The sequence below is a fragment of the Sipha flava genome, unplaced genomic scaffold, assembly GCF_003268045.1.
Source record: "Sipha flava isolate LNK unplaced genomic scaffold, YSA_version1 44_pilon_pilon, whole genome shotgun sequence".
Lineage (NCBI taxonomy): Eukaryota > Metazoa > Arthropoda > Insecta > Hemiptera > Aphididae > Sipha > Sipha flava.
In genome coordinates this window covers 1,830,555-1,854,857 of record NW_020273203.1, presented here as the reverse complement: position 1 = coordinate 1,854,857, position 24,303 = coordinate 1,830,555, and the positions used below count along the sequence as shown (strand labels likewise).

General features: G+C 27.1%; 3 protein-coding genes across 6 annotated transcripts; 1 reads left to right on the top strand and 2 right to left on the bottom strand.

The window, feature by feature from the left end:
* Nucleotides 1–2,608: 2,608 nt before the first annotated feature.
* On the bottom strand, nt 2,609–8,024 carry LOC112689533 (maternal protein exuperantia). Its single transcript, XM_025563289.1, has 6 exons — nt 7,456–8,024; nt 4,503–4,782; nt 3,835–3,986; nt 3,571–3,754; nt 3,177–3,485; nt 2,609–3,098 (listed from the first exon to the last, which is right to left on the bottom strand). The coding sequence occupies exons 2-6, from the start codon at nt 4,776–4,778 to the stop codon at nt 2,775–2,777; spliced, it is 1,245 nt and encodes a 414-aa protein (XP_025419074.1). The 5' UTR covers nt 4,779–4,782; nt 7,456–8,024; the 3' UTR covers nt 2,609–2,774.
* Nucleotides 8,025–10,826: 2,802 nt separating this feature from the next.
* On the bottom strand, nt 10,827–14,767 carry LOC112689520 (40S ribosomal protein SA). Of its 2 annotated transcripts, none has more exons than XM_025563276.1 (7): nt 14,658–14,767; nt 14,027–14,165; nt 13,751–13,956; nt 11,486–11,644; nt 11,298–11,426; nt 11,018–11,236; nt 10,827–10,951 (listed from the first exon to the last, which is right to left on the bottom strand). In XM_025563276.1, exons 2-7 carry the CDS (start codon nt 14,157–14,159, stop codon nt 10,865–10,867), a joined length of 933 nt encoding a protein of 310 aa, XP_025419061.1. In that variant the 5' UTR covers nt 14,160–14,165; nt 14,658–14,767; the 3' UTR covers nt 10,827–10,864. The 2 variants fall into 2 exon arrangements, with proteins under 2 accessions (XP_025419061.1, XP_025419062.1); XM_025563277.1 differs by lacking the exon at nt 14,658–14,767 and adding an exon at nt 14,274–14,347.
* Nucleotides 14,768–17,306: 2,539 nt separating this feature from the next.
* LOC112689519 lies at nt 17,307–21,986 on the top strand. Of its 3 annotated transcripts, none has more exons than XM_025563273.1 (13): nt 17,307–17,660; nt 18,033–18,144; nt 18,205–18,389; nt 18,456–18,665; nt 19,280–19,477; nt 19,541–19,755; nt 19,846–20,106; nt 20,265–20,424; nt 20,611–20,775; nt 20,836–20,948; nt 21,393–21,560; nt 21,632–21,724; nt 21,786–21,986. In XM_025563273.1, the coding sequence occupies exons 1-13, from the start codon at nt 17,645–17,647 to the stop codon at nt 21,903–21,905; spliced, it is 2,016 nt and encodes a 671-aa protein (XP_025419058.1). In that variant the 5' UTR covers nt 17,307–17,644; the 3' UTR covers nt 21,906–21,986. The 3 variants fall into 3 exon arrangements, with proteins under 3 accessions (XP_025419058.1, XP_025419059.1, XP_025419060.1); XM_025563274.1 differs by having other exon boundaries at nt 17,308–17,660; nt 17,999–18,144; XM_025563275.1 differs by lacking the exon at nt 17,307–17,660 and adding an exon at nt 17,867–17,943.
* Nucleotides 21,987–24,303: the final 2,317 nt, after the last annotated feature.

Genomic DNA, 24,303 nt, shown 5'->3' with positions numbered 1-24,303 from the left:
TTTCTGTGAATTTGGTGTATTATACTTTTATACATTGTACGGTTTGTTATTAATATTGGCGATCGACGATATCGTTATTTCGGAAAAAAATAAATGCCCTCACCACGACCTTAGACTAATTTTCTAAGGCCGTAGCCCGCACTAAAGAGTAAAAATAGATAAAAACAAATACCAAATATGTGATTATATCATTCGATTTATGAGACTGCCTGATCGCTTACAATTAATAAACAATAATCTTACAATCAATATCTATGTTAATTATTATTATTTTATTTTTTATTGTAACATATAGGATGTTGGTATTGCTATCAAAATATACTTAAGGTTGGTGGAGGGGGAAGAGGGACGAAGCCCCCCCCCACGAGTCTGTGTTAAATAATTGCGCACGTGGAACGCAGTTTTCCAATCGTTGGACTGAGCTCCTTTACTTAATTTTTTCCGATTCGAGCACTGCGTATAAATGTTCAAATTGTCCTCCGAGAACAAACCATGATTCAGTGCGCCGCATGAATTCTTTATTTGTTGCAGCAGTTGTTTCTTCATCAGTTAGTTGATTGCAATATTAATATTTTAAATTAGAATAGAAACGTAATTTAATACTTATCGTATCAAGCACTATAAAACTAAACATAAGACACCTCCCTTAAAGTAAACGTTTATCTTTATCACAATTTGATATAAATTAAATACGATGAAATGAACACGAAATGTTAATACAAACTGATCGTTTCGATATTTTTCATCGTCCAAATACGTGTGTTACTCCGTGATTAATATGAATCATTCCGAAAAAGTTGATGTTATTTATTTATTGGGAGTGTTATTAGGGGAAAAAATGCACGTCGCACTGCACAAACTTATGCTCATCGTTTCCCAGATATGCTTATTAATTTTCTTTATATTGCATTTATTGTCTCCCAATGTTTATTTTGATAATGTAAAAAAAAAAAAATTTTTTGTTAAGATCAATTCATTGTAGCGCCCCCGTTCATTTCTTCATCTCGCACAAACCTATAATATTGATGTATTCGTGCTCAGCCCAGTGACGCCGAGCCTTACGGGGGGAGGATGATTGCGCGCGACACCAGTTTTTCGCGCCTATTGAAGTGTGGCAACCGATCGCCGTTCTTGTGACGGCTGGTGATCTTCGCTCGCGTACGCAAAGCATGGCATAAATTACATAAGCGGAAAATAAGACACGTTGTTCGTGGAAAGTCGTATTGCAAAACGTAACATACATCTGGGGCTGAATGGTCGTTGACGATAGAGTCACAAGACCCGACCCAAACACAGGTGTAAGAACGACAGACGCCGACACGCAGTCTTGCCAGCCGTCACAAGAACGGCGATCGGGCGGCGGGCAGCTTCTAGAAAATTCTACGCCCGAAGCGCCATCGTGGAGACCGGTTGCCACATTTCAATAGGCGCGAAAAACTGGTGTCACGCGCGAACAGCATTAGATAATTTTTTAAGTTAGTTTCGTTGTTCATGGTAATTACTTTAGATAGAGAATATCCTGCCCATAGTTTTATTCATAACTTAGAAAGGAATATTAGAATATAATCTTAACTGCTGCAACAAATAAAGAATTCATGTGGTGCGCTGAATCTGACCCCCACAAGCTGCCTGATATACATCTATGGTATAGATAGTATAGATTCTATACGGTATTCAAATTTCGCTGATGTTGATCGCTCAAATGTTGCTGATCATGTCTTGTGTCACAGCATTTACAGCATCTTTAATCCTGTTTTTAGGTAAATCACACACTGCGAGAAATGAGGAATGTGGCGGTCAGAGATGAATCACCAAATCAAGGGTTCCTTTACAAGCCCAATCCAATCTTGAGGGAGTCTGCCGTTCAGATATTAGCGAACTTCTAACATAAAATAAACTAAAAAGAAACTTGACTATTTTATCTTTCCATTGGTAAATAGGTCGTTAACCTGCAATTAATGATTACTAAGCTACATCAGTTCATAATCAAATGAAAACTTTTGAATTGTCCTTTATATTAACATATATAAAATTTATCAGTGAAATTATTTTCCATAATTAACATTTAAATGGGGAAGGGAGGGTGAATGTACACATTATTGCCTTCATGGATTCTAATTAATATAGAATAATACACATATTATACCGACATCACCTTCCCCAATATGATTTACAACTCTACAGATAACTTCCAAGGACTTAGGTATATTGTGTCAACATTTAAGAACACATAAATTAATTCAACCATTAGTATTCATTGGTAGAAGTTTCAGACAAATTAATTAAATATATTGATTAAAATCTTAAAATATTAATTTGTCAATAACAGATATTACAAATATTATTAAGTGTATTTATTAAACAAAAATAATAAAATAAAACTATTATCATTATATTTTTTATTTATTGTTTTATAGATGAGTTTTATCTTGTAAAAAGTATTAATTGTTATATTGAACTCAACTTATTCGCGTTCTTACAAATTAAAATAGAAACAGAACATGAAGGAAAATAAATATTAATAAAATCGACTCGATTTTTTTTTTTAAATAAAATAATAGAATATTCATGAGGAAAATAATAGTTAATAGAACGCGAAAAGTTAAACTTTATTTTAATAAAATCAATTTATTTTTTGAGATTTTAAAAAATTATTAATATAAAACTTATAAGTAGTCTATGAAGAACAACAAGAAAAACTTAACAGATTTTTTTTTTTTTTAATAATACTTAATCTTAAATACTTAAAATGGTAATCAAACTTTGGTTTGTAATCACTTATTGTCACCATTCTCATGAGTTATGGAAATTTCGTTCTGAGGCTTTTCTTCTACAGTTGTATGACCATTAGCATCAGATATTGATGATACAGAACTTGGATCGTTTTCTTTATCGGATGTACTCTTTCTTGTATCTTTGTTACTACTGCTATGTCTCCTAAATCTACCACCATACCTTCGGCCTCCTTTGGGTGGTGGAGAATCAGGTTCAGGATTTTCAAAATGCTTAATTATAGTCACAATAATATCTTCTTTATCTTCATCAGATAATTCTGGCAATTTTTCTTTAACAATTTCTTTAAAACTATCTCTATTGTCCTGAAAATTAAAAAAAAAAATAAAATAGGTATAATTAATAGTAGATAAATAATAGAAAAAGTTATTAACTGTACTTACAGTCCATAAGGTTTGGAGTGTTGTGTAATCAATATTAGCCTTGGCAATAGAATTACGATATCCAATAGCTTTTTTGCGTTCAGTGGTAGATGTGTGGTAGGAAAAGAACTTTTGATAAACAGTATTTAAAGATTTTTGTCTAGCTAACAGCTCTTGAGTGCTATGTAATGTGTTTACTTCATCATCTAGAGCTGTAAGGAATGTAGATAATGCTTTGGTCTTGGTTTCTTCAGAAACTTCACTTCCAGTTACAACTTCTTTTCCATCACCATCACCATTTCCCAAAGTCACACATAAATGTTGAACAATCTGTAAATAACATTACACTAATTAATTAGGTAAAAGAATTATTAAATATATTTTAAAAAAAGAAAAAAGAAAGATGAAAACTCACATCATAGGCCAATTTAGCACGTTCGGTTGCTTTTGATATATCAATGTGATCTTTATCTAGAAGAACTTTAGAGAGAACTCTTAGAGAAAATGTAACCATAGTATCTTGACAGTGAGTTTGAGCAAATGAATGACAGTTGGCAAAACCTACTACTAATTCGGAGAATTTATCCAATAAATTATAACTGAAAAAATAGATAAATAAATAGAATAGGACTTATAAAATACAAAAGTAATATTAAAAATTATTAAAATTTTTTCTTACACAAGAAGAGACTTAATTAGAAGACATGTATTGAATTTGCTAACTTCATGACACACTAATATGGCCTTTTTTTTACCGTTATCTTTTAAGGTTTGTTCTAACCATTCTATAAACTCAACTAAAGCAGATATTTCACTCTTTGATTTTAATGTCTAAATAAAATAAATAAATATTAATAATATTTATATATAACCAAACATTGAATTTGAAGAGTAACATTTTATTATATAATCAAGTATACATACTAAAAATTGTTTTATACAGAAGATATTTAATTTCAAGTTTAGTAAACATTACATTATCTATTAGAACTACTTAAAATTGAGAAATTTGAAAAATGAAAAAATCTCTATTATTTAATTAAACTCAGTAACATAATTAGGAGTAATTACATGGAAGGCTGCAATGTTAAATTCTACCAGAGAAGTGTATTATCTAAACTCAACTACTCTGCCATACTATTTCTAATTATTTGTATATAAAATTACTTATTTATTTAAAAAAAATAATTCACTTAGAAAATCATCAAGGAGACCTATATATACATATATATATACACAATCATAAATAATTTTAAGTTTGGAAGAAAAAACTTACAATCAGAAGAAGTTATGTGATCATCATACTTAAAATTTTTATATATGATTGATTAATATAGAATATATTACTTTGTTGCTTTTAACATCTTTTAATGCACGGAAACGACCCATGGTTATAGTACACAATAGATGACGTTTTCTAGCTACTTGATCAATATCATTATGTGGCATTATATATTGGTTAAATGCTGACTTAGGCGTGTAACCAGCAATATGGCAGATTTCATCTAGTAAGCGGCGCCCGGTAGTGTCAATATCCCAACCAAAAATCAAGTAATCAGATAAGTTATCCAACACTACCATATTATTTCTACTGGCATCTATAATTTCAGTATTCTGAACCATTTTTCTGTAATAAACAAAAATTAAAAAGATTAAAAAATAAATAAATAAGCTGATAAAATAGTCTCATCCCAATTTAGCTTGAAGGTCAACTTGAATACATTTATTTAATTTAGACTGCAAATTATTAAATATATTAATTACACTAATAAATACAAAAATATTACAATAAATTAACGTCTTAATCTTAAAATTATTTCCTACTATATACAACAATAACAAGTGTACACAAAGGGACAGCAGGATGTGCACTTACTTACTAACCCATCACAATACAACTTATCAGTTTCTTGTTCAATAATTGACAACTCAAACATATAAATTCAACTGTCATATCTCATAATTTGCAATAAAAATTATTTCATTCCTATTAATTCTTCTTGAACCTCCTTTTCTTCCTTACACAAATTTATGTTGGTTTTGTTAATTTTATTTATTCATTATTGTTGTTTATAATTAGAGTGCGGATTTCTATGCAATCGCATATTTTTTTTCCATTCAATATTTTTGGATTTTTGTCAGTTATCTCCACGAATCATCATAATTTGAAGCTAATGGTGAAATTTTTTTTTGCATACTTCTGCATATTTAGAGGTTACTGCATATTTTGGCAAAATTCAAAATATATTGCATATTGAAGTGAACATTAAAAAAAAATGTATAAAATAATATTTTGTCAAGTAGGAAAATTAAAAATAAATTTCATAGTCACTAAATAATAATTTATATATATATTTAGTTATAAAATAAATAAACGATTATGACGTAAACTTAATTGTTCTTGCTGTGTCAGTCGATTATCGACATACCACTTGTTTCAAATATGCCCCAATAACTTTGGTTGACATCGAGGGTTCGTTTTCAGTCTTTCAAAATATGTTAACCGATAAACGATACAGCTTCACAGAAGATAAACTTGAAATGCATATAATTATTTATTTTAATAATAAATAAAATTTTAAACATAAATTAAGTTCAGAAAATTCCCTAATTTTTTTTGTATTAAGTATTTAAATAATTAATTTTTATAAGTTGAATTATAAATTTTAAATAAATAAAAAATTCTTGCATATTTTTTGTATATTTTCATGCTTTTTACTACATATTATATGGCATATTTCAATACTTTTAAGTGCATACAAATCCGCGCTCTATTTATAATAAATAATTGGTAGGATGGAACAATATACATACATTTATTACCAATACATTTTACCATTTAAAATATGGGTTAGTATCTTAAAGTTTAATAACTGAAGCATAAGAAACTATAAGAATTGAATCGTGAATTTCGAAAAGGGTTCATAACTGAAAATTAAAATATTTCAGGAAATTAAAAAATTGATTATTTTTTTTATTTTAACAATTAACATTAATTCATTCATTCAACACAATAGAAAAGAGACTTGGAGCCCGATATAAAATACCGGTTTATATGAGTAGATGAAAAAAACGTAGCAGTCTAGATAAAAACTCGAGTTGGGCTCTTTTCGAAATTCACGATTCAATTATAATAGATTATTTTAGTTATATAATACATTTGGTGAAATACGAAAATATGGATTCATTTTAATATTATAATAATAAAAATACCTATGTAAAAACAAAATTAATGTTCACTGCTTATAATTGATCGTTAAAACGTGAACACTTTTATAAATATTAGTTTAATGGCCTAATATTTAAAAAAATCGATATTAAGTTATTATTATTAATTTAAATAAAATATATAGATCTAAAATTACAATAAAATTAAATAATATGTGAAGTTGAAAATTAATACAGGTAATACCTAAAGACAATATATTATAAGAAAAATACTTGATAAGTTAATATAGGTATTTATATTTTTGAACTTTCCAATTATTAAATAACATAAGAGCTCAAAAATATTTACGGAATCACAATTTTAAAATGTAATTCGTACTACGTTATTACATAGGTAGATTTAAACAGTGAAATAAAAACAAACCCAATCAAAATATCTATAAATACACACAAGCATACTAAGAAAAAAAAACGGAAATCCTAGCCAGTATAAATAATTTTTAATAGATGATTTATATTAGAACTGTGGGATTTATTGTGATTTAATTAAAGTGCCTATCATAAGTTTAAACGATAATAATATGTCAATCTAAATGGGCCGAAACTTCAAAACCGGTTAAATATGATAAAACGAAAAACACGACAAGAAACGTAATTACACGACAAAATCAAGTATCGAAAAACCACTTAGATACGAAATCGTAATGACCTTCCGTCAATAAAAATTCTCTATAAGAATAAAAAAAGTAGGTGGTCATGACGACGGCGTATTAAAATGAGCAAATTAAAACTGGTTAATGAAAATATTGAAGTTCCGAGGACAGTAACGGCGGCATCAGAAACGTATATTAGAAGAGCGGAAGTTTTGTCGAAAAAAAATGAAAAACCGTTAAGTCACTTGTCCTTGACAATTAAAGGAATGGAAATGGAATTATGTTTTTTTCAAAGAACTCCTCGACCATTTTACAGTGAAAATTTCGCGGCGTATGGCATGAGCAAGGCCGCCAACGGTGATTAACCTAACAACCTTTTAAAAAACCGTCGGAAAAACGGAAAAAATGCACGTGTGCAAACGACGGCGACTCATCGTCGCATATAAATCTATAATAAAATATATTATGAGATCACGTACCTGATATATTTTCTTAAAGCTCTCTTGGGTATTTTTCACTTCAGACAACTGGCGACGAAGAAGAAGGAAAAACGTGTGAGTTGTAGAGCGTGTCGGCTTTAGTCTTAACCAACGTGAATGCAAGTGTTAGTGTGTAGTACATATATGGGTGTGTGTGCGTGCGCACGGCGAAGAGATAAACTAGCGACGCGTGTGTGCGAGTGTGAACGTGAGATTGGGCCGCGTGGTCGGTTAATAGTAATCAAATGCGTGTTCGATAACTCTGGATCGGTGGTGGGGAAGTGAACGGGTCTAGACTTTAGTTGAGAGCCGGAGAAAGGCAGATACTAGTGAGCACAAAATGGGGGGAGGGAAGAGGTCGAGTAATGATCACGGACATAACTGTGAGGGAGAAAGAGTTAATTGTTCTTTGTTGTGGTGAACGACGTCAGGTGACCGTGACTGCAGACCCGATTGGACGGCGAAAGATAATGTTTCATATAAACGCATAATTTTACAAACACAAAACATTCGTTCGACAATATTTTTTGGTACATACATATGTGTACTAAATGACTCACGGCGTTATCTCGCACGCGTTCGCCGGAAGAACACTCTGTTTGAAAATCGCTTTTGGTGGGGAATCAATGATAACGGCGAACTGCTGATTAGTGTTACCAAAGCTGACAGCGGTTGTTACTGCATCGTTGTATGACCGTGGTTGATATTAGTGATTTGGCCTGGTTATTAAGCAACTACTATTCGGCATTCAGTAACTTTTGTACCATAGTGGAAAATTCCAGTATTTTTCATAATCGTTTCTAGTTCATTGAATATTTTAACCCGGCGTTAGTCGCGCTATGGCCAAAATGACCGAACTTTTTTTACATGTTTAATAAAACATTTATGTTTTATATTTTAACCATTGATATTCGGTATACCTTTCAATAATGTTATTAAAAATGATATTATAATATTCCAAGTATATTTAACTTCGTACATATAGAATAAATTAAGATAAAGTGATATATCATTAATTGCGGTCATTTCGACCTAATCGCGACTAATGATGTTATTATTTTTATTATTACGACTAACATTGCCGGTTAGGTTATTATTAGACTAACATTTCCGGACTTATTTATATTATTATTTATTTTATTTATTCATCTAAGTTACTCATAAATACATAATATACAGTATACAAATTTAAATAAAAATCGTACATTGCTCTTTTAAATTAGGTACCCAATTTATATGTAAAGAAGTACTTTCAGTTTCAATTTTTTTCTTTGTAAATAATTTAATAAGTTATTAAAGTTGTATGAAAATTGATTTGTCTTAATAAAGTTACGAAATAACGTTTTTTATAATTATATTCTAGAAAATTATAACGCGGTCAAAAAGGACCGCGGTGCGACTAACGCTGGGTTAAATACTTCGTTGGATTTTACTTATATTTTCCAATGCTTAAGTTAAATATAGATTAACTTTAAACAGATAAAAATATGATGATGGAAGCATACTAAACAAGACATCAATAATCATTTTAATCTTATGAAACTCTACATACATAATATAGAGGTTTTCCTCTTATTGATTTTAAATATGAAAAATACTTTAGTTCCTTAACTGATTGCAGTGTGTTCATAATAGTTCTTAGTATTAGATACTAGGGAATCATTTGAAACTCCTCTTTTCTATTCCATCTAAATATTGTACCAATTTTTTTGAAAAATGAAATAAATGATTCTCCAATATTCTGTAAATCAGTATATTACATTGGATAAGCCAATACATTTATTTATATTAGAAACTTTCACACAGCATATAAATTACTCGATATGGCCAGGTAAATAATGGTCATATATCATTATTTTGGGAATATCTAAAAAATAAAACAATTTTAATTATTAAAAACCTTAGGACTTGGTGGTTTTACCATAAATGTTAGAAAATTTAATTTATATTTTCAGTTTTATGAATACTGAAATGTTAGTAAAAAAAATATTAAAACTTATTTCTACACATGGGAATAACAAGTATGTATATGATAGATCAGCTGTACATCTTCAAAACACAGTAGCTGTATTTTTCATAATTCGATATGAAAATGACTATTGTAATGTACGACGGGCCGCCAACTTAACTTCAAATTAAATCGACAAAATGGTATTTTTAGCTTTCATTCAGCTGTAATTGTAGATACTGTGTTTTGCAATTTATGTAAGAAATTATAAAATCCTATTATATTTAATTTTAAAAACAGTAAAGGTAAATAATATTTGTTAAATAAAAATGAAGGCCATTTAAGGGCGTATTTGAGAGGGTTAATGGGGCTATGTCCCCCCCCTAGATCTATATTTTGTATGCAAACATTCTGAAAAATCATTAATCCTCTTTTATTATTCGCCAAGAAGTGGCTTAGTGAAAAATCGAGTCACCCTATACTTCCTAGAATAAAGTATAAATACACCCCTAAATGAACTAGCAAATGTTTAAATTGTTTTTTGAATAGAGTATTTTTACAAACTCGTATGACAGTCCCAAAACAATAACAAATTAAAAAAATGCTTATTTCACACTAAATTATTTTAAATAGTATTGAATTCCTATTTAAATGCTCAATTAGTAAGAAATTTCTATTTTATGGCATAACTCGAACGAGTTTATCAATAATTCCTTTTTTTTTATTGAGGTTAATTTCTCTATTTTAGGTAATTTTTTTAGGGGCATATGTTTTAATATCTATCAAAATTTTTTTTTGTAAGAAGTCTTTGGCTCTCCATTAAAATCTGTCCAATATTAAAAAAATCGTAGTTAATAATTACTGTTTCAAATTTGAATTTCACTATGCTTGAAATATATTTTCTACTGATTTCAATCATTACAAATTCAAAACACAGTATTTACACTTCATATAGATACTGGGTTTTGTTATGGTTTTTATTTTTAAAAATAAAATACTGTAGTTTGTATGTGTTAACTCCTGGAATAATTTTCTGTTTCCATAGAGGATGTTATATAAAAATTCTGCAGGTTTTGGTATCTAAGAATAAATAAAAAAGTAAATTTTGAAAAGAATGTTGGTTACGGTGTTTTGACAATATACAGTTGAGATATTGTATGTACGTGGAACTATACATACATAACTTCAACTCAGGTATGCTTTTAAATACATATTTTCACCATTTATATTAGGGACTTGGTTATACTATTCCGAAAAAGTAACTTAATTTATGTTTCTCATATTTTCACTACATAATTTTTCTTTATATAACACCATATGATAGTAGAATACATAATTTATAATTGTAAAGCACTAAGTATTAAAATAAGAACAATAAAATTAATAGGAAAGAAGTAAAAGGATAATGAAAATTGTTATCAAAATTCAAAAAGAGTGTTTTTATTCTTAAAGAAAAAAGTTTTACATATTTGACCAGTTTGGTGCAGAACCACCTCCCCAGTTTGTATTGGCTGCACCAGTGGCAGGTGCAGTATTCCATTCATCAGCCTAAAATTAAAACAAATTATAGCACATAATATTAAAACCAATATGGATGAATAAATAAATACTAACCGTCCAGTCAAGAGCAGCAGCTGCAGCAACTGCTGGAACTGCAGCTACAGGAGCAGGAGTTCCATCTTCAGCCCAATTTTGTGGTGCAGTAGCTACAACAACACCTTCATTCCAGTCCGCAGCTGTATTAGCCAATACATAATCATCTCCAGTCATAAGTGGCTTAACAGTTGAAGGTGCAGGTAATGCTTCCTTAGCAGCAGCTTCTTCTTTCTCAACCTTCAAAATGAATAAGAATGTTTCATTTATTCTAAGATTTTTTTTTAATATTAATACTTACATCTTCAGGATCTCTGTAAAAGAACAAGTCTACAACAACATCCCATTTACCATCACGAGGAATAGTACCTCTAAGACGAAGAACTTCACGGGCCAAAAACCACCACATGAGTCCAATAGAATGAGGAGACTAAAATTTTAAGTAATATTAATAAATTTAGAAAGTTCAACAAGCTCAACAAAACATACCTTGTTATTGCATGGAATAGCAATATCAACATATCTTAATGGTGTATCAGCATTACATAAAGCAATTACAGGGATGTTAACGTAAGAAGCTTCAGTGATTGGTTGATGATCAGTAGCTGGATCAGTCACAACTAGAAGTCTGGGTTCACGGAAAGCAGCCTAAAGTATTTCAGATTATTACTAAAAACTCATCTAAAAAAATGTATTAGTTTTGATTGTTTTTATTTATCAGAATATAAAAGTGTATCAATCATTTATTTTCAGATTGACTGGGGTGTATAGTCATCATTTTAATTATATATTTTAATACATAAAATAATTTATTAGGTTTGATAAAACATTTGATTACACATAAATACTAATTTCATTCTACTAACATATTTTTTATGACTTATATTAATATTAATTAGTAATCAATCAATAATCAGATTGAATGATTTTTGTCATCACCTAGTTCCTTTAAAAGTTTTAAATGTTGACTAACATGTAATTTTTAAAATATAAATTAAAAAAAATTTATCTCAGGGAGTAAGACACAATTAGTCATTATTTTTAATATATACACGTACACCTAATAAGACTAAATTTCACCTTTCAATTTATTGATTATATTTACATTTTTTTTATTTCATTAATAAAATAATCTTCTCATTTTTCAAATAAATGATACAATTCTATTAATGTTTCCGTTTAAATTAAAAAAAAAAAAAAAAAAAATGAAATATATATTTTATATATATATCATACATAGATATAACCAGGGCTCAGAAGTTCTAGCAAATACATATTTTTCTTGTTTCATCTTAAAACATCCAAAGTAAGATACAAATATGTTTCTCACTACTCGGATATCATACATAAAATTTAATTTTGCTATTTTTTTTTGTGCATATTTACGGGTTTTATTGCTATTTTGCTAATTTAGGGTTTATAGTGCTATTTTTGGGTATATTTTCACATAACGTAGGAAATAATCACATTTAGTTAATAATAATTATATTTACTTGGTTATGTTTTTAAAAAATATTTTAATAATTGGAAATAAATAGACCTTATCAAATATTATTTTATGTTTTTATCGACAATTTGATATATTAATAGTTAATGACATCATTGTTATTTCCTTATTATATCATTGCATTAGATTATCAAATATTTTAATAATCTAAGATAATTTCCAATGTAAATATATAAAATAATTTAATAAGTACATTTTTACAAATATATTTTAGTAATTTAACATTTTTTGTTAACAGTTAATAATTCAATCAGTCCAGACTGCGTCCAATGAACCCAACAATTTGTAAAATTACTTTTGTACAAGTTAAATACATATTTTTTAATTTTTTGTGCCATTTACAGCGCATATTTTAGAATTTAGTGCTTATTTAAGAGCTAAAAAATAACATTTTAAGTGATAAAACTTTTGAGCCCTGATTATAATATAAATATATTGTTCAATTAAAGTACTATACCCACATCGGACACTACCCAGTTTTATTTTTTACCTTATCCTATTTAAGATAAACTATAAGGTAATATTTATTATTTCCATAATTTAGTATACAGAATGTTAGCAAAATTTTTTATTTAATCTAAATAAAATTGGTATATTATATTAGATACCACAAAAAATTACACATTAGCCATCATTAGCTGAATGTGAACATTACCAATAATGTGTAAATATATATACACACATTAACTTAAGTTATGCAAATATATATTCAGAGTAACAATTTATCAATCATTAAAAATATTAAATTGATTGGGGTGTAAACATATTAGACATATTAAACCAATAGCATCCTATACAATGTTTAAAATTAGATAAGTTATACACAAAGACATTACAAAATTACATATAGATTACAATAAAAACAATGCAAAATGAGTGACAGTCACTATGACGACCATACTCAACAATGCACGAGAAAAACCTTTCTCTGCTGCTTTCATTAGTCTATTTATACTGTGTTAACTAGTTATCGCGATAAGATATATATATAATAATATTAATGATTTGATGCTAACCAAAGGTATTGAATGGACACTTTAATTGTTTTAATAAGGAAAATTTCCAGTCTATGCATGCTTTTTAATATTACTACTATAAATTATTAATTATCAGAAAAAACAGTTTGATCATAAGTACAAAAAAAGATCAATCATAAATAATTCAGATTGACTGGAGCGTACAGATAAAATCATATCAAACAATTAAATACATATAGATTTTTTTTAGACATATAATTTATTACATACTTGGATTTGATTAGTGAAAGCTCCAGGAGTAAAACGACCAGCAATTGGTGTAGCTCCAGTATAAGCTGCAAACTTTAACACAGCACGCTGCCCATAAGGTCTAGAAGAAATAACAAAAATTTCTGATGGATGTTCAACAGCAACAATAGCTCTGGCAGCTAATAAAAGCTTTTCCCAAGTTTTGTTCAAGTTGAAAATGTTCAATCCTAAAATTGCAATACTAATATACTTAACCCTTAACGCTATAAATTAGTGATTAGTCAAAAAATAACTTACCACGGCTGTTTCTCTTGTACACATATTGCTCCATTTGGAAGTTGACATTTTCAGCACCCAAGTGGGTGGTGGCAGCCAACATCTTGGTGACATCATCTTCTTTCAAACCCAATACATCTAATCCTCCCGACATGTTGCTCTTTAAAAAAAAATTTCATAGTAAAAACTACATACTTAAATATTAGTTCCCAAAACCAAGTAATAAGATATAAATTTAAATGTTTAAGTTTTTAAATAAATCTATCACCTGATTATTAAATATAAATGTAACCTAATCATAGGTACTAGCTTTGGAAGTACGAATGGCTTGAAGACATCAGTTACAAACATAACCTAACATTTGCGACATATTTTCAGGATTTTTTTTTAAATGTTAGTTTTATCAACTTTAAGTCTCATAATTGTTTGAAAACAGCAGAACGTATGAAATAGATATTTGAGAACAGTATAAGCAATTATGTAGGATTATAGAATTTAAAGTATATATCACAAATCACGCCGGATTGCATGTGGCCAAAATTGGCAGTGGAGTGAAACAATGTATAAGATATTAGCCACACAACAATAAAAATACTGTTAATGGCGTACTGAGAGGGTGAAAATTAATTATATATTTTAAATTAATACTTACATTAGGTCAGGCGTCTAATTCAACAAGATATTTTTTAAAAAATTAACCAAAAATACTAAGATAATAAAAAGAGTCAGGGAAAAGGAAACATTTTCATTGCGTGTAGAACGAGTACGCCGCGTGAATAGGCGGGGCGAGCACGTCGATAGTCAACAGTGTAGTAAACATGACAAAAACGTAAGAAACTAATTAATTTTTCTCAATCTAATAAATGAAAAAATTATAAAATTGAATAATAATAAAAATAATAATAACTATAATAATTATAAATTATACTTGTGTTAAAAAAAAAAAAATAAACAAAAATGTATCCATTAATGATTTTAATGGACTACAAAACAGTTATTATGCAATATTTGTTGTAAAATAATTAATAACAATTAAAAAAATGTTATTGAATTAGTCATTCAATCGATATTTTTATTTTGTGATGGTGGTGACGCCTAGGGCATATTTGAGGGGAGTGAAGGGAGCATTCGCCCCCCACGGCACGTATTTTTTTTTGAATATAATACATTGATTTATATGAAAAATGTAATGTATAAAAAATTAAAAATATAAATTATTAGTCTGTTATTATAATATGTTATTATTACAACAGAAACATGAGCTGAAGGTAATGAACTGTAAATTATTTTAAAGTTTGTTTCTCAGGTGTCGTTAGTGAACGGCTCCTTCCTCAATTCATTCAAGTGTATTTATTTTTATCTTTATTAGCTAACAAATTTACTCAATGTTTTAAATAACATATTGTAAATAACTTGTATTGAATAAAAAAAAAGTTTGTATCGAAGAAAAATGAGTTAATAATCCTTACCCTAGAAATAACTAACAATAATAAAATAATCGAAGAGGTATTATGCTGTAGAATAATCAATACAAATAGGTAATACTATGGATCATAAGTTAAAAACAGAAATACGAGTATACCTTGGTATAAACGTCGCGACTACAGATAACTCAAAATAAAAAAGTAAAAGTGGATGAACATGGATTATAACTTGATTATAACGGCGAAATAATACTTTTACCCCCATTAATCAATGTACTGTGGCGATCGCCCCCATAGAGTCGCCGCCTATGTCAAGTGGTGTAATTGCACTGGTTTTTTGTGGGTCCCGGGGCCTACATACATTTGTGAAGCCCATTCTGGTCTCCGTAGCAGACACTATAAATACATAAATTCATCTGGATCTTTAGATCGTTGAATAAAACGTAAAGAATTGGCAGTACCAAATATATAAACAAATATAAATATATAATAACTAATATAGATAACTATAATAATTTTGATTGTGTTTGTAGTTAATGTCAAAGCTCAGGAAGCCACCCCAAGATGCATATGCTATTATGTTAATATGTCATGTAACTAATATAAAAAAATAAATTATGATGAAGTAATAAAAATATTTTGTAAAACAAGTCAACACATATTTAATGCTTTAAATTAAATCACTAATCAAAATTTTATTATGTCTAATGTATATGTTAGTGATGAGCTTAAACGAATAATTCGGACTACCGACTATTAGTTATCAGGGGCGGACGCAGAAAAAAATTTCGGTGGGGTTTTGAAAAAATAAGAATAATTACCGTCAGATCCGTATTTAAAAATTTGGCGCTATCGGGCATATAATTTATGTCAATCGTAATGTACCATTGCAAATAATATTATATGGATTACGTATATTTACTGACTTTTACTTACTGATAATAAGTGATTTACATGCATTATTTTTACGAAGTATTGCCATCATGGAATTTAAAAATTTGAGTTTTAAGTACCAATACCTTTTAGAACGTTTGGAAAATTACAAATTATTACAAATTCATTTTTCTTAACAAAACATTTTTTTTCTAACATATTTTAATCGTATTTTGAACAATTCTTTTTTTTTTTAGGTACATAAGGTAGGATAACTACGTTTGAAATTAATCATCCATTAATTTCTGGGAGAAGGGGTTGAATCACAAAACCCCTCCCTGTGTCCGCCACTGATAGTTATACTTATAAAAATACTACCGATTAATAAGCACGATCGAATAATAGTTATAGTTTTAGAAATACTACCGACTAATTTTACTATTAGTTATTCGACTAATTATTCGTTAGTCGACTAAATTATTCAACTAATATTTTTTTCATAAACCGACTAATAAACTTATTCAGTACAATCTATTTAGTCGGTAGTTATTAGTTACTCATGCCCATCACTAGTAAATGTAGTATTATCTTTAAAATCTTTAATAATTAATAAGTTATTGTATTTGAAAAATTGCTCTAAGGTTAGGTTTATCATAAATATAATACTTTTTTTTATCAAAAATACCTATACAGCTATTGTTTCAAACTCATAAAAATCATAATATTTTAAAAACTATAAAAGTCCTAGTTTCATTTAAGCTATTAAAATTAACAAACAAAGAATTTGATATGCTTAAATCCATAAAATTGGATAGTGGCCCATCATACATACTAATAGTACATAAAATATGAACGTAGGTAATTAAATTAATAATAAATTCTTTATGTGTTCCTCTGTTGCAATAAAAAATTATGAAATGTTAAAATGTGTACTGTTAACAGTGTTGATTGTATATTAATTAATCAAAAAATAATAATAATAGTTATCTAAATGTTTAGATGACCAACGATAAAAAAAGATATTGAGGAAATCTTGGAGCATTTGAATGAATATCAAGCATTATAACAAGTGTACATTGTACCTATTTAATCTTGGTGCAGACGGATTGAATACAACGAAACACGACCCAATAAACCATTGCTGTTATTATTATTGTGCATAAAATTGTTTTCTTATCTAACCGAAAATTTTGTAATCATAATTTCTTGCTACATAAATATACAATTTGAATTTGTAACTATAATTCAGTGAAATAATTACTGCGTATAACTATTAATAATTATCTTTAATAAAAATAACAATATATAAATAAATTAGGAAATCCAATGGTGTACCCGATCAATGTATTATTTTACAGGTATGTTATTATAAACGTATATGAAAGACAATCCCCTGCAGTGATGTGTGTATCAATCTAAATGTTTTGTTTACATTATAAAAAATGGTGGAAATTAATTATTAAAACCCCTTTGTGTATTTTAGTTTATACTTCTAATTAATTATGTATTATAATTTATATTTTAATTATTTGTAATTAAGCTTTATAAAGTTTATATTTTAAGATAAAGTTATCAACGTGAATAATTTGTGTTACAAAATAATAAAATCATGTTAGCCTCAGGCATAGATTTAATATATACGTGAGATTATAGTTTTATACTGTTACTTATTACATTATTGTTACATTAATTTTAGGTGCCTGTATTGTTTTTTGTAATACTTGTCATAGATTTATACTACATGACTGAAGATTTAAATATCACTATAAGGCCTTTGTCTGGCCCGTCCAGGAGTCCTAAAGAAATAGCAAAATTTTACAGTACCTTTGACGGATGGCAAGAGTAATTATATAAATCATTTTTTCAATTTTTTTATGTATATTTAAATATCTTTGTTTACAGAATTTTGCCAAAAACAGATAATACTTATTCACCTGGTTCTAAATACTACAAGTATGAAGTATCTCCTGGCATTCCTTTCATACCAAATATGTCAAGACCACCTCTTAAATCTTATGAGAAAACTCCTCTGAAATCTGATTTTTCAGAAGATCAGTTAGATAATATCTTTACATCTAGTCACATTAGTTAATATAAACTTCATTTATAGCTTGAAATGTGTATATTTTATTTTTGAAATTTTAATTTTGTAGAAAAAAAATTATTTACGTCTACAAGTTATAAACATTATAAAATAACAAATAACAACAACATTCAAACAGCTGAAGAAACATTAATTACTCAAACCAAAACTTCAAAATTTATAAAAAACCTGTTCAAATCTGTTGTAATATTCATCAAATTTATGGTTTCATGTTTTATTTCTATTTCTACTTTAACCGAGATACATGAGTCTATAATGGGTAAGTTGTACAAATTATCTAATTATATTTTTATCTATGAATTATTCCCATAATGAAAATATAATAGTTTATTATTTTTATTCATTAATGAAAGAGAACTTATTGTTAAGTTTAAAAATTAACATAAAATACTTTAAATTACAATATCTTTCCTTTGACACTTATGTATATATTTTTTAAATAAATATAAAATTGTATGACATTATTGAATAATTACTTTAAAGATATTTAATATTGGTAAAGGTGTATTTAATTTTTAAAATACATTTTCTTGAAGGTTATTATTATGTATATTATATTTATTTATAATTAATTCAGTATTTCTTTATCTTTATTTTAAGTATAATTGAATATATGTAGTTTAATTTATACTTTAAATAAAATCCTATTTTAGTTCTTACAATTGTATTATATTATAAATAATGTGTAAATTGCTTACATTTTGTTTTAAGTTCATATTGAATTTATTATTTGAGAATATTTAGATGATTAAAATAAAATTTTACAAATATTACTAAAAACTCAAAAACTGATAGTTATCATATATTATTGTGTACACTAAAAATTTTATCTTGTAATTTTTTGAATTATTTATATGTTTAATTAAATTTTAGAAATTGGATCAAATATAATTAATACTTCTATTCGAAAGATAACTAATTGGATACATTTAGCAACTATTACCATGGTTCACTACGATTTGATTTTCATCACAACTATACGAAAAATATTTGATCATTATTTTGGAAATACCAGATTAAACAGTCTAGTCATTCCAATATTATTTTCAGCGTTGATATTATTTTTAACTGGTATAACTTTACTACATTAATCTATAAATATTGTAAAACATTTATGATTTTTGTATTTTATAGTTGGTATTTTAAAGTACATAACACCTTTAGATACTATAATGTGGCAAGATTCTTGGACAAATTTTCTTCTATCACCGTTTATTAATATACTAAATTTGATTACTTCAATATATCAAATATTTTTCTCCACTTTATATTTTGTACTAGATTTAATAACTGTAATATTTGCTTCATCAACAGTTGCAATAAAACTTTTTGGTCAATTATTTTTAAATGTAAGTAGTATATCATATAATATAGTTGTTATGCTGTGAAATATGTAAAATTCAAAATTTATGTTAATGTAACATCTGGCATTTTTTAAGGTATTTCGTAATATTAATTCTGTAGTGAACTATGATACTCAAATTAATACTATTCCTGTTGCCCAATCTTCAACATTTTTACCATTTGATTATAATTTGCTGGCGAGAAAGGTTATAGCTTCAGAAGAATTTCAACGTTTAATTATCAATCAGTTAAATATTTCGCAATCAGATTTGATAAAATTTCAAGAACAAGAACTTCAACATTTACTTAAAATCCAATTTGAACAAATGAACTCTGAAAACTTAAATTGGATTAATGTAAATATATTTTACATTACCTATTAATTTTTAGTAAAACTTATTATATAATATATTCCATTTTATATATATATATATATATATATATATACCTTAAGTAATAAATTTATAAAATATTTAATGTAACAATAATACTCATAACTTTTCAATATTTTTAGGATCAGCTAAAAAACCACCAAATTACACTAAAAAATATTAATAGAGAAATGTCTGATCAAGAAAAAGAAACTATTCAATTGATGGAAAAAAAAATTTCCGAATTACAAGATAAGGTTTTACATTTAATCAACAATTTTGAAACATATAAATCTAAGTTAGGTGAGCAATATTGAGTAACTTATAACTATGTTTTTGTTTTGTATTTGTAAATTTACTTTACAATCATAGTTTAGATTCATATATTCTTTATATTTTTATCTTATCAATTCAAGCACTGATTGTATTTACAAATTTTACTTTTCTATAAAATATGCCATAACACGATACTATTGTTATTATATATAGTAAAAACAAGTACTGAATCTGTGTCAAAAGAAGGATGTCATAAAAATGATTGGAATTCAATTGTCAATTATATTGAACAGTATGTCAACATGACAATGAAATCTACACTTAGCATTTATGATGCTGACAAAACTGGAATGGTTGACTATGCTTTAGAGTCTGCTGGTAAATACTAAATATATAATATTTTTAAATTTTGAGAACTAAAGTTATTATTATTCTTAGGAGCCACTGTTCTTGGAACTCGTTGTACTCAAACTAAGCCATCAACAGCGGCTTTAACCATGTTTGGAATTCCTTTGTGGTTTATATCAAATGGACCTAGATTGGCTATTCAGGTATTAAAAATTATGAAGCTATTTATATTTTATATTTAACATATAAGTAATGTAAATATTTAATTTCGTAGAAAGTAAATTAATTTTAGAAAAATAAGTGTAAGTTTGTGAGCAAATTACATTTTTACATTTATCCTTCTTGAATAAAAATTGCCGAATTATTTGTAAATTATAGTACCAAAATAAATTAATATGATAAATAATAAAATAAAAAAAAGCTAAAGATTAAATATGCATTTTCAAGAAAATAGTAAAAATATTAGAAATATATTGATTTTTTTAATACATTTATTATTTTCACCCAATGCCTTGAATGTTTTATTTATAATAAATAAAATTTAACAACTTGGCTTTATCAGTAAGTTTTTAACTGAAAAATGTATAATTTTAAAATGTTTTTTTATTTAAGTTGTGATTGCCTATTTGTATGTTATTTTATTTTAGCCTGGTGTTAATCCTGGTCAATGTTGGGCATTCATTGGTGCTAAGGGATTTTTGGTGTTAAAACTCTCAAAAACTATACAAGTAACTGGTTTTACCATTGAACACTTACCTAGATCACTCTCAGAAAATGGTCAAATTAAGTCTGCCCCAAAAGACTTCAGTATTTGGGTTGGTATTATATCAATAAAATATATATTAATAAAACTCAAACATTTAAATATTTTTTTTTTTTTAATTAGGGATTGAAACATGAAACAGATTCAAATGGAAAATTATTGGGTAAATATCAGTTTAAAGTAGATGGACCCAGTTTACAATATTTTTCTAGTGTGGTAAGTGATAATAGTCAACAATATTACTTCATTAAATAAATCAAAAATGTTTGGATTCTAGGGAACAGAAAATGTTTTTTCCATTGTAGAATTAAGAATAGAGTCTAATCACGGACATGAAGAGTATACATGTCTATATCGTATTAGAGTTCATGGAGATCTGAAGCTTGATGGTACTTAATTATGAATCTTAAATAAAACGATTATTTTTAAATTCAATGTTTAATAGCATAAAATGTTTTTTTTTTTTAATTGGTTACCATTAGCCTTTTCATTTTGTATTCATTATTTTTTATCACCAAAGATTGAATGTTGTTTTTAATTAATTTTTTCATACCACTACAGTTACATTTTAGCTAAAATATTATAAGAAACATTTGATTTTTTTATTTTCACCGTGTTTTATATCTACAGGTTTGTGATTTTTTTAATGTATATTTTTTCATTTTGTATACACTATAAATTTTAATTCGTACAATTTTATATATTTGCTTAAAGTCAAATGCAAAGTTTTTAATTTAAAGATTTTTATGTTTAAATTTGTATAATTTAAACCACTGTTTTGTGTTATTATATTCTATTTTAAATTTAAAATGTTTTGTTAAATGTAAAATACTGACTGTATTTATTATTTTTTTTAAAATAAACCAAATGTAAATCAGTTTTTACTATATTATAATTTTATATTATATATAAAATGAGTATTTTTATTAAGAATTATTTTAATATTTCTTTTTTTGTTTTTATATAGAATTTCGTGTTGACTCTTAAGATGCATTACTTGCTCTCTTTGTAACTTAACAACAATTACTTTAAAAAGCCAGTTGCCAATGCAGATGGAAATTCAACAATTGGTTTCTTATTAAACAAAATAAGAGTTAAAGTATTTCTAAATATTTTCTAAGCCATTATAGCATATATTTTACAAATGAAGATGGAAAATACAAAAATTTAGGAAAATCACAATATTTTCAACCTCTTATCGCCTTCCATAAAGTAGTACAAAGACAGAACTAATGAATAAGATAATATACAAAAGTTCAACTCAATATAAGGATAATGATCAAAACAATTAATCCTTGAATAATAAAATTATTTAAATTGTAAAATTTAGATCAATAAATCAAATGAGCTGATGTAGCATTTTACTTAGGGCGCCGAGAGAATAGCAATGTTTTTGGTAGAAGTAAATATATATAATGATAAATACAGAACGGGTTCAATTAAAAAATTTAAAAATGCGGACACTGATTATCCTAGACTATCTTTACTTTCAACAAATTTACAAAAGTAATAACAATTTATAATTTAAGTATAAATGTAGATAACTGAGACGAATGTAGGTTTAGGACAAGAATGACTGACCCCAAATAGTTTGTAGAAAAGCGAAGAAGAAAAAAAATAACAATTTATAATTTAAAAATTGTGTTATAGATTCTGACTTAAGTGAGGAATGTATTGGTAATGTTTGGTTACTATAGTTATTATAGTGTATGATTTAATGATTTTTATTACTTTTTGTGTGTTCACACAATTTTTGACCAAAAGGATTTCTCCGATTATCAAAAATAATAATGGGTTTCTAATAGCAAATTTTATTTAGTTAGTGCATTTGGATGGTATTTTTTAATTTCTTAATTAAATTTCAAATAATTGAGAGGAACAGATGAACATTTTTAATAAATAGCATTATTTAAGGGATACTAGTTTTAATAAAATGGATTTTTTTTTTTTGTCATAACTCAAAAAGTAAATACTTGAAATGCAAAAATCAGTTTTATAGAGATAATATAATTTTATGTATAATTTAGAGATGTTTGAAATTTGCATGTTTACTTAGTTTTTTTCACAACATTTTCAATAAAATAATTTTGTTATTGTATTAATATAGTAAACTATAATTAGACATAAAAAGATTGATACTTTCATCCTCTTTGACTAAAATTAGTTTTTTGCAACTAATAATTCTTATGATACATTGATTTTAAATGTATAAGTTCTTTTATAGTTGAAATCAATTCACTTACACCAGTTACCTTTGTATTCACTTAGCTAATATAGGTCTACATTTAGTCCTTTTTAGATTCTCATTTCTAATTTTTGTTACATAATGTATAGTATTATAATTAATTATAGTCATTAAATTAAAATCAACATTTGTTAATTTTTTATTAGGATTTGCTACTCTTAAAGCATGCTGGCATAAGATTATTTGTTTGCGATTTTTCAGCCGATAGGCTGTTTGCACACACACCGATAAAATCGGAACCGGCACCGGTGTCGGATGCAATATAATTAAGTTAGTGCTTTTACACATAGACCGGACCGGTGGACGATTCCGGAATACGCAGTAGGCGTTGAATTCGATAATTCGAATGCCGGACTGATCTCCGAATTACCGATTTCAATGTTTCCTTATACAAACGTGTACACACAGGTCTTGTTGGTACCGGGGGCAACCTAAAAATAATTATATTGGTGTGATATATATGATATTATGTGATATCACTTTCATAAACTTTCATACTAGTTTAGTATTGACATCGATCTTGTCGTTTTGTGTATCAAAAATGACCTAA